The sequence below is a fragment of the Sinocyclocheilus anshuiensis genome, unplaced genomic scaffold (genome assembly GCF_001515605.1).
Source record: "Sinocyclocheilus anshuiensis isolate Anshui unplaced genomic scaffold, SAMN03320099.WGS_v1.1 scaffold1006, whole genome shotgun sequence".
Classification (NCBI taxonomy): domain Eukaryota; kingdom Metazoa; phylum Chordata; class Actinopteri; order Cypriniformes; family Cyprinidae; genus Sinocyclocheilus; species Sinocyclocheilus anshuiensis.
In genome coordinates this window covers 423,800-440,510 of record NW_015540918.1, presented here as the reverse complement: position 1 = coordinate 440,510, position 16,711 = coordinate 423,800, and the positions used below count along the sequence as shown (strand labels likewise).

Genomic DNA, 16,711 nt, shown 5'->3' with positions numbered 1-16,711 from the left:
ACAGAAAATTGTTAATAACATGGAATATATTTTCTTTCTCTTTGTATTTTATATCAATTTGGTAAAAGAGTTGGGTCAAAAGTAATCTAAAAGTAATCTGATTATATTACCTAAAATGTTTAATGTAATGGAGCTACAAATTTATATAGTTACTGTTAAACATTCCTGTAAGTCAAACTGTAGCTCATGCCACTAGCAAAATCGAGGTCATAGGTACGATTCCCAAGCAATGCATGAAATAATAAAATGTATACCTTGAATTCGATGTACGTTGCATCTGCCAAATGCATAAGTATGTAATAAAAAATGACTGAAAGTTACTGCAAAACACTGCAGTATATTGTAAATGTCTATTTGACTCTTGAGGGTAAGATAGTCTAATGGTCAGTACAAACAAACCAGTTTGACTTTTGACATGCACAATCCGACATGTACTTGAAATATGTAGGCATTTATCCATAATTCACATATGGCAATGGAGAGTATTATTAATCTAGTTTATATTTTTCACCTGATGGACAGCAGAAATACATCAGTGTGGGCAAGCGACGCTGAGGAAAGCAGATACTAATCCATGAGCTTTAGAGAAACCCAGAGTCAGGATTGAAGTGGGACATGGGAGGGAGGAAGGAAAGCCTCACAGTTTTCCTAATACGAAGCAGATCTTAAACCGTCAGGCCCTAATGGAGTCCATCTTTTATTTCGGTGACGTTTGTGAGAGGCCTGCTGCAGTCTCTGAGGGCCGTCGCCGGTCCCCGCCTCTTACCGCAGACCCTCACGGGCTCTCTGCAGATGTTTGTTTGATCTGGCCTTTAGAGTGCTGGAAAGTCCAAGTTATTTTTGGAGCCACAGTCGCCATTTAATTAAGGCGATTAAGGGATACCGCCAAAGACGAGGAAAATGGTGAGCGGGGTGATTTACGCCTCTGATGGTGTGAGCGATGCGATGCTGAGAGAGAAACGTCGTCCTGAGTAAACACAGGTAATTGAAAGTGTGATGAAAGTGTGGATGGCCAATCTCAAGTAACCGAAACGGAGAGAGCGAGGGGCCTTAAAATAGTCAAGGTTATGCTTTCATAGTATGATTATACAGTCAAATCCCATGTGCTTGATTTAATCAGCTCTGCGTATTATTTGATTTATACACGGAAAAATGGGTATATTTATTTTGTGGTTTAATGTCTCAGTGCCAGGCTGTGATGGACACTTTGATCAATCAAGAGAGAGTAATTATCTTGAACTATGAATGTATTAATCTTGATTATCCTGTGGAGAAAAACTGGCATGTGATATGAATGATATTTCAGAGTTATTAGAATGTGAGATGTTGATAAGCCCATAGCTGCAATGTTGATTTATTAATCCACATGGGCCGTGACAGCATGAATGAACGCACCATGAATTTTAAGCCTATACGTGTTAAATCCATTTAGCTAAACTGAGCTGTTTGGTTTTTGCTATATTTACATTTATTCATTTAGCCGATGCTTTTATCCAAAGCGACTTACAGATGAAAAAAATATATATATATACAGTAAAAAATACATACCACAAATGCTGATTCCAGATTTTCAAATAGTTGTATCGGCCAAATATTGTCCTATCCTAACAATACATACATCAATGGAAAGCTTATTTATTCAGCTTTCAGATGTTGTATAAATCTCAATTTCGAAAAATTGACACTTAAGACTGGTTTTGTGGTCCATGGTCACGTGTGTGTGTGTGTGTGTGTGTGTCTGTGTGTGTGTGTGTCTGTGTGTGTGTAAATTATAAATTATGCCTATATAATCATGTCATGGCAATGGCATGTCAACTTTTGATATATAAAAATATGTATGTATTTGAAAATTTAATTTATTTATTTTATATTTTATTTATTTTTATCTAATTCAAAGTCAGCTAGTCATTATCACAAAAAAAAAAAAAACTGGACGAAGATATGATTTGTCCCAAAGGGGTTTCTTTTACAATAATGAGTGGTTGATTGTTAATTATCCTGCCTATTGTATTGCTACTTGCCAAATAAATTAATAATTAATTTAAATTTTATATGCATTATAAATACAGTTGTATGGTATAAATGGTCAATTAACATATTTGACCAATATAATATACATACATTGACTTCTCTATCTTGCACTTTTCACATAATAAATTGTAGCTGCAAGAGAAACATATTTATGTTTTTTTTTTTTTTTGACCTTTACAGCAGTCATTTTCATTTGAAAACACCCCACCATGTCCAACCCATTTCAAAGACCCAGAGGGACCCAGAGCACTTTTATAAACTGAGGATGCATGAAGCGTTTCCGGCGGCGCGAGTGTGTTTTAATTACGCACAAATCACCGGGATGAATGATTTAGGGGTGGAGAAGGGATGCAGGGGTACCGGTGGTTGATAAGATGTTGCCGTGACAACCGTATCCGCATAACCTCCCGGTTAAACCAAGTGCTGCAGGGATTAGAAAAGCAAAGCAAATAGTCAATCGGTATTATCTTCGAAGTTTAGAAACGGATCGCTGCATTACACAAACTCATTTTCTCCAGATTATAGATCCGCTTCACTTACTAAACATTCATTTATTTTAAAACCTTTGAAAGTTCAGTTTTGGCTCTTAAATCTGTGCTCCTTCACTTTAATTGCACTGAATTTGTGAAAGCAAATAAAGATTTTGATCTGTCAATAAGACATATGAAGCATATGGAAACCAGGCCGATTACGTGGGTTGTTTGACATTTGGAAGACAGCAAATGCATCCGAATTTGCAGGATATGAGCTATGAAGTTTTTCTTTATGAAGTGGGCCATAAACTATTGGCTGCATCGTTTGGTTTTATATCTGACATTTCGAGTCTGTTGTCGTCTGTACTCAAAAAGCTCTCAGGCTTTGGTGGAAATGCTGTTTATCTCATAAAGAGTTTCTTTCAGATGTTTCAAACAAAGCGTCACATCTTGAATCTGAGACATGGCACCAGAACAGAGAACTGAACTGTAACGGCATCATAGAACCACAAATGGAGAACATCAGTTGAGCACACTCAACCCTCCACACGAATACAGCAAGCCTGTAAGTATAGACTTGAAGTATCAGCCTCTAATCTGGTTTTTCACAATAGTAGTTAATTTCGTTTTTGTTGTGAAAATTGATTGTTCTAAAAAAAAGCTCTAAAACACTTTTAGCTGAAGCCGTTCTCTTTAGCTGAAGCATCACCTTCTCCATGTTTTACTTTAGGAAAATAGTTCTATTCTTGGTTTCTTTTGTTTGATTTTAAAGACCTTTGGACCGGATCACAGCCAGTTTAAAGTACAAAGGCATAGCTGGGATTTCATCAGTAAGAAGTTGTATGAGTAAGCAAATCTGTGAAGAGACAACTTCTTGGACAATGTCCTGACCTCAGACAGCTCAGCTCAGATGTCTAGTTAAGCTTTGTTGTTTCTGCCGGGACATGCTGTACAGACGATTTGATGAAACTTTTGACATGTGACACATCAATGCCCCGTACAGCCTTTATTTGAATCTAATCTCCAGTCTTTAATAGGCTGAAGGTCAAGATCACAGTCCAGAGCATCTCCACATGTCTCAATGGTAATGCTTCTTTTTCAAATCTGTTGTTATTGTCGTAACCTTTATAACATTAACATCAACTGACACAACTGTTTTTGTTTCAAATAGATCTTAAGCATCTTGTATATTTTTTTTTGTTATTATATCTGCCATTTTATTTTCTCTTTTATAGTTTGTTGGTCAGAATTATCTTCTAGAAGGACTTCAAAAGTGGGCCAAATAATATTTTCCTGCAAATGTTTTCTTGTCTTGTAAGTTGTAAGATCGCTGTTGCTAATATAAAGGATTCTCTTATTCCATATGTGTTGTCTGAACAGCAGTGCAATCACAGGAGCATATGTAGGACATTTCAGACACGACAACCACGCTGAACTTAATAATGGTCTAGAAGCACTATATGTTGGTCTGAATTACGACAGGATCCACATCCGTCAGCTGTGAGTATCTTTGTCTCGTTGTCTGTTACCTCACTGTGCATTTTTAATTCATTAGGGAATTACTCACATTATTTCTTAATTATATTTTAGTCTTGCCAAAAACGTTTATACAGAAATCTTTGTAACAGTATAGCAGACTGCTTACATAGAATGCATGTAAATATCAGTTGTCCCTCCATATCACCCAAATTATTATTATTATTATTATAGAGATGATATTTGCTTAGTTTTATGATCACAGCTCTGTAGTTTTTATTGTGGGAGGCAAAACATATAATGTCGTGCAATACAATGATGATTAAGAGATGTATGAATAAATATTCATCAAAAGCCTGATGAGTCACATTTTAACATGATATTACTGAAAATGATATATGTATAATGGATAAGTAAACCAAAGTTGTTTTATTCCAGTAGGTATTCATCTTGAAATATTACTAACATTCATAAAAATCAGTAAAAAATTTCACAGCAAAAAAAAAAACGTGCGTCTGAAGAGACACACTTTTAGAATTATACTAAAGAGGACTTTTACTTGCTAAAAAGTATAAACTATCAATAAAATGACAGAAGGCATGGAAAAAATAGTGTACAACAGGTTTTTCAGCAAAGTTTTGATAATGTTAATCATTTAGAAACCTTAGAAATTTGTGAGTTTCTTTCTTCTAAAAGAAGATATTATGTTATAATCAAACAGTTGACAGAAGTCATTGACTTCCATTGTATGGAAAAAAATATATAATGGAAGTCAAATGCTATACCATCAACTATTTGATTACCAACATTCTTCAAAATTATTTTGTGTTCAACAGAAGAAAGAAACTCATACAGGTTTGGAACAAGTGAAAGGTTAGGAAATAATGACAGAATTTTCATCTTTGGCCTTTAAAATCTATGCCTTTAAAATAAGCATTGTTTAGAAGTGTAACCACAAGACTTAAACCTAAATGTTTACATAAAACTAATATGATAAAATCACACAAACTGAGGGACAAGTCAAAAAATATTGTCTGTGGTATTCCACATCATCTCAGGCATGCTGCCGACTGCCACAGACAATAATTTTGTCATTGTCAAAAGCGCTTGTTTTGAACAAAGACATATGGAATTAATTCATAAGAATTTCTTCTAACCCTCAAATGCTGTCTTTTTATCCTTTGTAGTATTAGTAAAGCTCAAGGATTTGGTGAACAAAGATCTGGCCTTCAGTTTTGTGCATGTGAAGTTTCTCACAGCGTGTGGTGAACAGACAAGCTCTTCCTTTCAAATTACAATCACAGACTCAACATTGACACCTGCATGAACCGCCCAGCATCCGTTTGACGTCAAAGCTTCATCAGGCTTCTAGATGGAACATTTTCCAAGTTTTGTTTCCACCACTGCAGGAATACTAAAACAAACACCTTCTTTAGGTGTAAATTCAAAGTAATAACATCTATATGACTGATGAGTTGTATAAAAGCGCTCTGTGTCCAGCATGATATAAGATATAGGTGAGGGGTGACGATTGCTATCATGCTCATAAATCCTCGCGGCACATTTGCTCAATTTGTCCCCACAGTTGGGCATCTGTAGAGCAGTAGGCTTTGATGTATTTAGATGTATTAATTTATTCCCCATGTTCCTGCCAGTCCTAATTGGGTCCTGTTCTCGTTTAATGGGTAATTACTGGGAGTGATTGGATTAGGTTAAAGCACAAATGTGACTTTGTACTAGCAAAAGCTATAGTCTAAGGGAAATTGTCTGGCTTTTTTTGGGTCAGATTTATGAGAAATGATTTACATAAAATAATCAAGGGTTGGCTACAAAAAACGGTTCCTTTTTTAAATAGAGACAAATGCACACTTCTCACTTCATCGGTTTTGTATCATATTTGAAACAGTGGCAAAAATGGCAATGAAAGGAAGGATTTATCCTGTTTGTCTGAGAGATTTGATTCTGGTGGCACAAAGACTACAGCCTTTGATCCGAGTATGTATGTCCCAGGTCACTTCCTGTCCCGCAGTCGTAGCCTGAGACTTTGTCGAATTATTGAGATTTTTGCCCTTAAGCCACTCTTTCTTTCCACATCAGTGACCGTGTGTGTATATCTGTGTGCTTGTGTAACCGTTCGGCCAGGGCTAATGTTTCAGAGGGTCACCAGCTGTGTTTCAAACATCTGTTCCTCATAGAAGCAGCCATGGATCCCATTTCCTCAATCCCTGTCGTGTTTAGAAAGAGAGATTAAGCTTTGTGCCATCTACTGAGGGTCTCCTTCTCTCTTTGACTCATATTCACCGCCTGCTTAGCTGCAAATCAAACGAAACTGTCTGAGCCATTGGCTGACGTTGATGGACAGGGCTTTGAGAGGTGCAGTGTTTTTCATTAGATACGCAACTGCAAACCCCCTTCCGTTGAAAGAGTCTATCCGCCAGAGCTATGAGCGCAACTAATTTATTCTGATAAATATACACAATGTCTCTTCCACGTGTTTGAATCCAAAATATAAATTAGCTTAAAATCTGCCAGAACAGTTACGTTCTTGATATGTAAATTGTTGGTCCATTTCACAGATGCATTTTCAAACAAATCTGTCTGTTTTGAGTTCTCCACGCGTCTGAATAATGAGCTAGTTGAGAAATGAGATTTCAGCCTCTTATAGAAGCAGCTGTGGAGTCTATTACCATAAATAATGTTTAAACATATGTTTTACAGATCCGTGTTTTAGAAAACCTCTAAATCATTCTTTATTTGAGTCAGTGTATAGTCTCCTACATCTTGGTGAAATGTCAGTCTTTTACTTGTATGCATAAATGCATCTAGAAAATATAGATTTGTCTATAAAGTAAACTATTGGACTAACTGGAAAATTAAATGGAAAAATAATAAATATAAATAAATTAGAAATATATATTTTGCTAGCAATAGTCCATGAAGTGAACTATTGCAGGTTTTTGTTTTAACAACAGTAGAGGGCAGTCATCCACTTGAGTGCCTTTAAATACACCTTAAAAAAAATCTTATTTATCATCTTAATTATTCGAAATGCATGTCATTATCTGTATTGCAAGTTTTTTTATTAGGTTATGATATCTGCATTATGCACCGTGTCCTTGAATATTGTATATTTTCCTGTTCTTTTAGACATGATACCAACCAAGGTAATACCATATTTTTTAAAAACGATGTAAATATCATGGTTTATATGAATATGGTAATCATAACTACAACCTTACTATTGTACCACCATATTTTCAGACAAAAAATAAAAGTACTTACTTGTAAATCTTGTCGTTTTAGGTTTAGGGTGCTGTAAGCTTGTATTTACATGCATATATTAATTTTTCATATACTACAAAATGTGCTCCTGACCTGTTTTTGTTTAGTAGGATAGTTAAACAATGAAAAAGTAATAAACTTTATATGATTGTGCATGTAGTTCGGTGTGCATGTAATATAGATGATCTAATGCAGGTCTTAGGCTAATGTTGTTTTATACATCATGCATGAAAATGGACACTTCCATACTTAGACAGTAGAGCAGGGAGTGAACCGGGCGGGCGTTAGGACCCCGCCGCATCCTCAGCAGCAGGGTTTCCTCCGTGTGTGTGTGTGTGTGTGTGTGTGTGTGTGTGTGTGTGTGTGTGATTGAGCTCCTCGCTGCAGAACACATTCAGATCCCAGTATCATCCGGGCGGCACCCATCAACGCCCTCTCTATCTCTCTGTCTGTGGATTTGGACTTTTTATGCTGAGCTTCAGCAAGGACAACAGGCGTTTAAATGCCATATATCTGTAGCATAAAAGGTTATTTTAATTTTTTTATTTTTTCTATGAATTGTTGGATTCTTTTTGGGTTTTGATGATCACTTTTAAAACATGAAAATGATCTGACCATGTCATAAGTGTTTTTCAGATAAAAATTGTTCATAAGAAGAATCTCCATAGCGTTATTGTCGCTGGATATGTAAATGAATTAATTGTCAGAGACGCTGGTGTCCAGGGATTATTTCGAGCTCATGATGCGGGATCGGAAGGAATGCGAGGCGCGCGGTGAAGTGGAGCGGGTTCGAACCCGGGAGCGTCTGGACGCGACTGTCGCGGGTCTGACCGAGCTAGAGTATCTGAGACAGAGACAGGAGCTGCTGGTCAGGAGTGTGTTGAACTGTCAGGAGCTCGCGGGAGAGGACAAACCCTGCCTTACAGTGGAGGACAGCTATCTGAACACTGAAGAGAAACTTCTGGAGGAGAATATTTTATTGCTTAGAAAACAATTGGTGAGTGAGTAACAGAAACTGATTTTTATTTATTTTTATATATATTATTGTTGAAGTTGTTTATATGTAGTGCAACCTTTCTCTTTCCTGTATTTCTGAAGGGGGAAATACATTTACAATTTTTTTTTATTATTATTTTAGTAATGGTAATGAAATATCTCTTACAAAAATACTATGGCAGTACCATAGTACAGTGACAATATCTGATGGTAGTACTATGTACTTTTATATATATATATATATATACATACACAATACAAAATTTCATTTACCATTGTGCTTGCATAGCACTCCAAGTTTCTTAGAAAAATACCATGGTTCTACCAGGGTACATGTCCATTTTTTAAGTGATGATAACCCCACAGTACTATGGTATGTATGAAAGAGGCATAGTATAACCATGGTACCACCACTGTACATTTTTGCAAGGGAGGTCTCATAACTAAACTGAGAGTAAAAGTAAGAATTTGTATGATTTTGAATGCATTTTATATTTTGACTTTGATGCATTGAGAACTTTCATATTTTTACATTGGCATTAAAAAAAAGACTTCTTTTCACATTTAGTTGTATTGAATTAAATTAAAATCTTTTAAACATCAAATTAAAATCTAAAATGAAATTAAAACTTCCTGGAACATCCTTGAGTTTCTAATGCAAATCTGCGAGGTTGTCCAATGGGTTTCAATGGAAATTAACTTTTTACAAGCCCAGCTCAAGCCCCCTGCTGTCTTTAGAGGATGACCAAGATTAAATTTAAAAGTTGGGCCAAAGACACCTGGTTCCACTTGAGGTATTTGCAAACATTTCCATTAGTGTAACCCTATGGGTCCATGCTTTGTGGTTAATGTATTGTATACAGAAAAGAATTACAAGGTTTGGATTTGATTTCTGGCTTTGCTAAAGCCTCAGACATGTACACAAGTGGCTTGAGTCTTCCCCATAATTACACTTGTTTATCTTGAGGTCAGTTTGTTTGCTTGCCTCACACCCAGAACTGCATTAAAGTTAATGGTAATTTGTAGATCATATAATGCCTAATGTCCTTATGATTTCCCAGTAACAAACAACCAATCCTCTGTGGTCTTTGACTAAGTTAAATGAATCAAGTATAAACCAGAAATGTAGACACCGTTGTCCCAAACCCAGGCCCAGGCCATCGATAGTGGTCTGGGGTTAATTTGATGCCGTTTCAAAATAACTGTCGGTGTGCTCTGCAAATGGCACTTTGTGTAAAAATGGTCTGCACAGCCCAGCATGCTGAGAGCTCAGGGCCCATAAATCACTCGCAGCCCGCCTGTCAGGACCAGGCTTTTTTACAGCCTCAGTCTGCAGTGAAGGAAACGTCATTCCCCTGCTCTATATAGCCTGGAATCTGCACTGCATTACTTCCCCTGTCAGCAAACAGCAGTTACAATTTGCAGCAGATAACATGCCTCTGATTATAGGTCATTTGAAGTAATGTCCGTCTGCTTTGAAGGGGCCACGTTTTCCTCAGTCTGCCATTTCACCACACTTAATTTGGAATGCAGCACATGATACGAGTGTTGTCAGATGCATCCAATTGCTCTCAAGCAGTGTGTCAAAGTCGAATGGTTATTCCCATACGAGGTGTGACTATAATTTAGTTCATTTTATACAACAGTTCGTTCTGGTTCTCAAATCTGATTGGTTGAGAACTGTGAGATATTGTACTGGTATCGCTACAGGAACGCCCTTTCACAATTTTGTATCACTCCGCTTGTTCTAGCCGGGTCTATGTTTTTTTTAAATTATTCACTGAGCTAATCGTAGAGTACGTTAGTTAATATAAGAAGAAACGTCTAGCTTCGCGGTCTCTCTCTCTCATTTGGATACACGTCTTGCTGCATTGTTTCTCTCTTATAACCTCATTATTTCTCACTAATAACCTAACTGAAGCAGCACATGCCCTTGATACGAATTCTAAAAGTGACGTATGTTTAACTGTCAACTTGAGCTTTGAATCCGTGGCGGAAGGAAGTAGTTCTGCACAAAAGAGGGTTTTATAGACACTCCGTTGTTTCTTGTTTAATTACACACATGTTCCGTCGAACTGTTGTATAAACACAATATCACTCTCGTACTCGAGCGATATTGCTCATACATCTGTCTGATCGGTGCCGTGAAGCCACCGGCATTGAGAAATGCATTGTGAAATGCAATTGTTTCCAGATTGTTGTTAGGGCTGCAGGGCAAAATCTTCTAAATGAATCTTAGCAATCATGAGTCTTAGCAATCATGAGGCTGCTAAACTACTAGACATTCATGAAACCTTGTATTAACATCTTTTCAAAATGTATCGTTTCTTTATAGAACTGCCTTAGGAGGCGTGATGCAGGTTTGATCAACCAGCTCCAGGAATTAGACAAACAGATCAGCGACCTGCGGTTGGACACGGAGACTTCGCATGAACATGTGGAAACGGACAGCCGGCCAAGTTCAGGTTAGTATCTGTTGTGAAGCCGTAACACTTTGAGAGGAGACTGAATTCTGTGCACTGCATGTTTGATCATCGAAACACTGAAAAAAAAGCACCAAAAAAACATTTTTAATGATTGTTAATCTTCTACAATCACCAGAGGGAGGTAATCAGACATCCTGTTCAAATTTTATCACTTTGCATAAGACTACTTTATGTGCTTTGGGCCTGTAGTAGCTTGTGTACCTGCAAGCCCTAATGTCTGTTGGAGACTGCTTAACTGTTTTGCTTAAGCACTAATTTGGTAATACGAACAATCTGCACCCTGTGCTAGAGGCCTGCTACAGCTACATTGGTTTACATTCCAAATACAAGAGGTCATTTTAGTGCTGGGACTGACTGCACTTTTGTTGGAGGAAGGTTATATAAAGTGGAGATTGATTACACATGTGTATGCTCTTCTCTGAAAGTCTCGATTGTTGAAATGGCCTTATAACTGCTTCTAATGTTAAGGAGTTCTTCAGTCCATGAGTTGGTATTATTTTCTTTACAGCCCAAAGGCGGTCTTTTGTTTTATGAGTACAGCTATTTTGGTGTTGTTTGTAGTAGTTGTAATGGTTTTATTCCTTACTTCACCATTTTAATGCTAATATCAATTGTGATGTATGGAGATCTGGTTCCTAGCTCTATTTCCTCTTGCAGATGGATACCTTCCTGGAAGCTATGTTATTCAAATTGTAATTGGAAGTAGGTTCCAGAAGAGAGCTCAGTGGAAAAGCACAGTCTTTGCATTGTCACCTCATTCCTGAAGATGTAAAATTAATGTGTTAATCTCTCGCCCTCTCTCTCCCCCAGGCTTTTACGACCTAAGCGATGGTGCTTCAGGATCCCTCTCCAATTCCTCCAACTCTGTCTTCAGCGAGTGTTTGTCCAGTTGTCGTTCCACCACCTGCCTGTGCACCCCCCTCGACACCTCGCTCTGTGTCTCCGAGGGAAGGCTTAAGCCTGCAGGTGAGAGTCTTCTTGTGACGGTTTGAGGTTTCTGGGTCATTCAGACTGGTCTTTCCCATCAGCACTGTTCCATGTAGTCTCGAAATGCTCTTCCCTTCTTTAGCTTTGTTAACCAAATGCAGAACTATTTACTTAATGGCGATTTCTTCCTCTGGCTTACAAGCTGGTATCACAAAGAAAGGCTGCTTTGTTTGTATGTTTCTAGTTTCTTCAAATGAAATCCGTTTTTGTGTTGCATTACTGTTAGCAGAAAGCATTCTGTAATCACTTAAGCTTGACTGTGCAAATAGAGGTGAAACTAGAGAAGTTTGGTACCAGACAGAGATAGAAACAGTTTCACAGCCCTGCTGATGGCTCTCCCAGCCACACCTATAAGCTAGCAACAAAAGGCTCATTAGCACATGAAAACCAATCAACCACCCACCCAGCTAAGCACTAGAACTCTAGGAATCAGAAATCATCTGCTCTCACAGGCCATGACATCATGAAATTAGCTGTTTTAGTAATCTGACGTTGCCTTTTCTTGCAGTATTAACTGTTGTGTCCTCTGGGATTTACAGATGAGCTGGGCATTTGTGCCGAGTGTGATTGCCATTGCGAAGACTCGAGTTCTGGAACAGTCCGCAGGTCTCTTTCTGCATCCTACTCCCCTTCCCCGGATGGCTCCTGCGATGGCCTGTCCAAGTTCCACTGTGACCTCATTGCCAAAAACGGTAATGATGTTTACCGGTACCCCAGCCCTCTCCATGCGGTGGCTGTCCAGAGCCCCATCTTCTTTCAATCCATGACTAGTCACCTAAAGGACGATTGTAACTTCTCCAAGCCTGGTGAAACATTGAGTGATGAACAGAAACCTGAGCAGGTCGTGGGCACTCAGAATTCTTCCTGGCATGCCACTCAAACACTCCCAAACAAAAAACTGGATAGTTATATCTTTGGGCTACTTCAGAGGAGGGCACAGCCCTTGAGGACCAACAAACCCAGAACAAGCATCAACACTGACCCCTCCAAGAGCATTTTAAGGCAGGCTAGTCTTTGCTCACGGGCCCCTGCTGCTGTCCAGGCCCAACAATGGACCTCTGACCTCAAGCCTAACTGGCAGATGTGTTTACAAGATTCATCAGCAGCTAGCACTGACCCAAGCACAGCTTCGCCCCAAAGACAGTGGTCTGCTGAGTCCAAGGGAGGTACCCTACAAAATGGAGCATACTTTTCTCCAAGTCAGCCACAGAACGGTTACACAACCACCAATGATAATAACACTAGTTGCCTCTTGAAGAAGAAAGTTTCTGGAGCCACTAAAGGCCAGCCGTTAAGTGTTGCATCGGAGGACTGGCAGGATTTAGGCAGCCCAAATGCAGTTTCCTCTCCCAAACGCGGCAAGCATTCTTATTACACTGTGGAGGACAATATATCTGGACAGGCAATGAAAGCAAGTCCTCTTAAGAGGAGTCCTAAGGCTCAGGCTCCAGCAAGTTGTAGTAAAGACGCAGAACAGCTGTCTCCAGAGTTGCTCAGCCTCGGTTCTTCTTCGCAAAGTCAAGATGAAGGAGGTCAATTGGTCAGTGCCCAGTACATCCCTGCTCAGAAACAGAATGTAAATCTGCGCAAGGGTGGCACCAAGAACATCAAGATTGTCAAAGTGAAAAATTCCACCAGTGTAAAAAGTAGACCTCACATTTCCGAGCATGTTTCAGAGACTGACAAGCATCGGACAGGATCTAGGCGGTCTAGACAAGCGGATGACATCCACCACTTGCACAAATCCTCCAAGAAGGCCTCCACAAAAGCCAAGAGAATTCCTGCCTCCATCCCTGAAGGACGAATCTTGGAGAAGCACACCAGTTCCACAGGGGGTCGATCTTCTGCCCAGAGACACCACGGACATCACCGACATCATGATGCAGTGTTGGCCAAACCCAAGTACAAGCGTAACGACTACCACCGGCGGCCAAGGGGTCTTCACGAGATCCCATATGAGGAGGCTTTCAAGAGGGCTCACCGCAGGCAGAAACGAGAAATGCTGGGCCACATGTCAGCCATGTACTTGCCATCTAACGCACACTACACCAGCCCCTATGCCTACATAGGCAGCGACTCTGAATATTCGGCAGAGTGCGCCTCTCTCTTCCATTCCACCATTCTGGACACAAGCGAGGATGAGCGCAGTAACTATACCACCAACTGTTTTGGGGACAGCGAGTCGAGTGCTAGCGAGGCGGACTATGTAGCTGAGAGCAGCACTAGCAGTGACTCTGAGGGGAGTGCAGGGGTAAATTGGCCCCAATTCAACCAGGCAGGTGCAGGATCCCACGGAATGACATCAGCACAGGCAAAGGCATTTGTTAAAATCAAGGCTTCCCACAACTTGAAGAAGAAGATCTTACGTTTCCGATCAGGCTCATTAAAACTCATGACCACAGTGTGAGAGACTTGATGAACCCTGAGATCAGTTAGAATGCAGCCAATCAAATTGGCTTCTTTCCCTTATCAAACAATCAAGTGCCTAGGCAGAAATCAGCTGCAAGGCCTAAAACTGCCTGTCGGTCAGCTGGGAACTCAACTTCTGTCCAGCACAACGCCTTCCCCTGCACTTTTCATACCCCATTGTCTGTTGCCTTTTTTTTCTTTTTGTTTTGTATTTATTATAAATTGAGCTTTTGCTGTGATGTGTTTACATAGCAAGTACTATGTAAATGCATTGTTCATACATGGTTTACTTTTTTTAAAGATATCTATAACTTAATATATTTGGTTAGCCATACATGGAAATGGAATAGGAAGTATGACTGAGCTAAAGCAGTTTATTACAGACGCAGTCTGTCTGAGAAATGTCCAGTGCTACCAAGACTAGTTCACCTGCTGATTGTTAAGGGCTTTTGTTAAATGCACATTAAATATGCATGAGCAACAGCTTCACCATTTACCTTATTAGTTGTAAATTACCCTTCTGTAAAAAAAAAAAATGCTAATGTAATGTTGATTTCTCGTGTCTTTTTATTCTTTATTAAATCCCAGTTAAAATCATTCAGTCTCTTTGTTTATTTGATGATAGTGGCTGGTTTTCTATGTACTTTTGAGTTCAAGAAACCATGTTAAATTAGCATCATATGCACCAAACAACCCTAAATTTGCACTTCTGTTTATTTTTATGGCCTAAGATTTGATTCTTCTGATGTCATGGGCATGTTAAACCACCCCAAACCCCTTTCTAGAGCCGATAGTGGTTAAATTTGCCATCTACTTTTAGTCTCTGCATGCCTTTAGCAAACAAACAATTAAAGTTCTTCCTCCATGCCATCTGGGTAACATTGCTCAAGGGCAGCAAACTCACGTCAGTGTCAGCAGTGCTGTAGGTCTCCTCTGGCACTGAAGAACATAATGAAAACATGAGGATCAGATGCTGCATTTATTTTTGATTTAAATGCATCTTTGCAATTTACATCTCTGCTGTTGATGATCTGGAGAGAAAAATATCAGCAAATGATACTTAAAGCTGAATATTTAGTGCAAGACAATAGTACAAACAAGTAAACCTGTTGAACTCAAGACTGCTGTCCTTAAATGAGTATCTGACCTTTCATTTTTGGCTTGTGTCTCTCACAGTCGCATTGGAGAGATTTCCCCTTCTGTTTCCAGAATCTAGCAGAGATGGCCTCCTGGAATAGGTCTGGCTTTTTAAAGCACAGTACGTCTGTTTAGATTACCGCAGCTGTGTGAAAACCAGAGTGTGTTCTCCTCTTTCTGGCATTTAGGAGCACATGGCTTTTCCTGCCTGGTTACAAGATGTTTCTTTATCCATGCTGAGACCACCAAATCTCGTAATCGGAGTCAGTTAAACTTTAGTTTATTTAGCACGCATGATAACCATAGATATCCAACATCCAGGACAAAAGGATTAGAGTATAGGAAATTCATTAAGATGGTGTCAGATTTCACGAACATCCATGTGCATCCATATTGTTGTTACTAAATATTTTGAATTGCAGATAATTATTGCCCTTAAAGTTTTTTTTTTTAATGGAATTGAAGATGATTACCACAAGCAAAAACAAAAAAGCATAGTGTAATTTGCAGAATGTTTCCATAGTTCTTTCTAAGAAGTTCACAGGGAATTTAGATGTCAGCATTTTTGAGATTTTGACTGTAACTGTGTTTTCCATTGTGTATCTGTGAAAGTACAAGCAAATGAAGACCAAGATATTTAGATCTGGTGGGTATTATTAATAATTAACCATGGTTACCTTGGTTTTTGGACATGTACAATGATACTGAAATTAATGTACCATGTATTTACATGAATTTTAGTGTCAATGTAGTATCATTTGCGGCAGTACTTTTTGTATGTTTGTTTTTTTGGACATACTCTTGCAATACCATATTTTTGGTTCTGTACCATGGTAGTACCATTACATTCTTTAAAGTAAATACCATTGTATATGAATATCATGGCAGTGCTATCTGACTCTGGTATCACTGTAGTGCTTTTCTTTGAAGGTTAAATGTTAGTTGAGGGATCAAACATGATTTTTAGTGTTTGATACTATCTATGTAATGAATTAACACTTCAAAGAAGGCCAATTGAAGCTGAGATTTAGAAGTGACCTTGTTTTTGTACCCTGATGAATCCATACTATCGCTGTAGCTTACATTTGTGCAGAGGGCAGTTGTGGTAGCTCTGGCGCCCAAGGTCAGTTGGGCCCAGTGGAGCAGGCGGGTTGGGGCCCGAGACAGTGGGCTATGAGAAGCATGCAGTCAGTGTTGATTTAGCCTTGCTTCTGAGTTACTCTCCAGGGCTCTCTCAGGCCTGTCAGAGATCACGCACAGATCAATCTTCTTTTGAAACCAGCTCATCCAGCCAGGTCAGCGAGAGGCCAAGTTGGTGAACTTAATACATGAACAACTGGTGGATAACCCACGCAAAACAATCTCCCCACCAGAAACCAGGGCGCTCTCTTCTCGTATTCATTGTCAGGAGAGAATTTCCCAGAAGTATCTTGA

General features: G+C 39.1%; 1 protein-coding gene across 2 annotated transcripts; it reads left to right on the top strand.

The window, feature by feature from the left end:
• Window positions 1–7,610: 7,610 nt before the first annotated feature.
• LOC107689311 (dapper homolog 1) lies at window positions 7,611–14,722 on the top strand. Of its 2 annotated transcripts, XM_016487262.1 has the most exons (5): window positions 7,611–7,789; window positions 7,986–8,259; window positions 10,594–10,723; window positions 11,555–11,710; window positions 12,271–14,722. In XM_016487262.1, exons 2-5 carry the CDS (start codon window positions 8,002–8,004, stop codon window positions 14,136–14,138), a joined length of 2,412 nt encoding a protein of 803 aa, XP_016342748.1. In that variant the 5' UTR covers window positions 7,611–7,789; window positions 7,986–8,001; the 3' UTR covers window positions 14,139–14,722. The 2 variants fall into 2 exon arrangements, with proteins under 2 accessions (XP_016342748.1, XP_016342747.1); XM_016487261.1 differs by having other exon boundaries at window positions 7,612–8,259.
• The last annotated feature ends 1,989 nt before the right edge of the window (window positions 14,723–16,711 follow it).

Bases quoted from the DNA above. Each gene is read 5' to 3' on its own strand.
- LOC107689311 (XM_016487262.1), top strand. From the start codon at position 8,002: ATGATGCGGGATCGGAAGGAATGCGAGGCGCGCGGTGAAGTGGAGCGG. The intron at 8,260-10,593 runs GTGAGTGAGTAA...GTTTCTTTATAG, and splicing joins TATTGCTTAGAAAACAATTG to AACTGCCTTAGGAGGCGTGA. The intron at 10,724-11,554 runs GTTAGTATCTGT...TCTCTCCCCCAG, and splicing joins GGACAGCCGGCCAAGTTCAG to GCTTTTACGACCTAAGCGAT.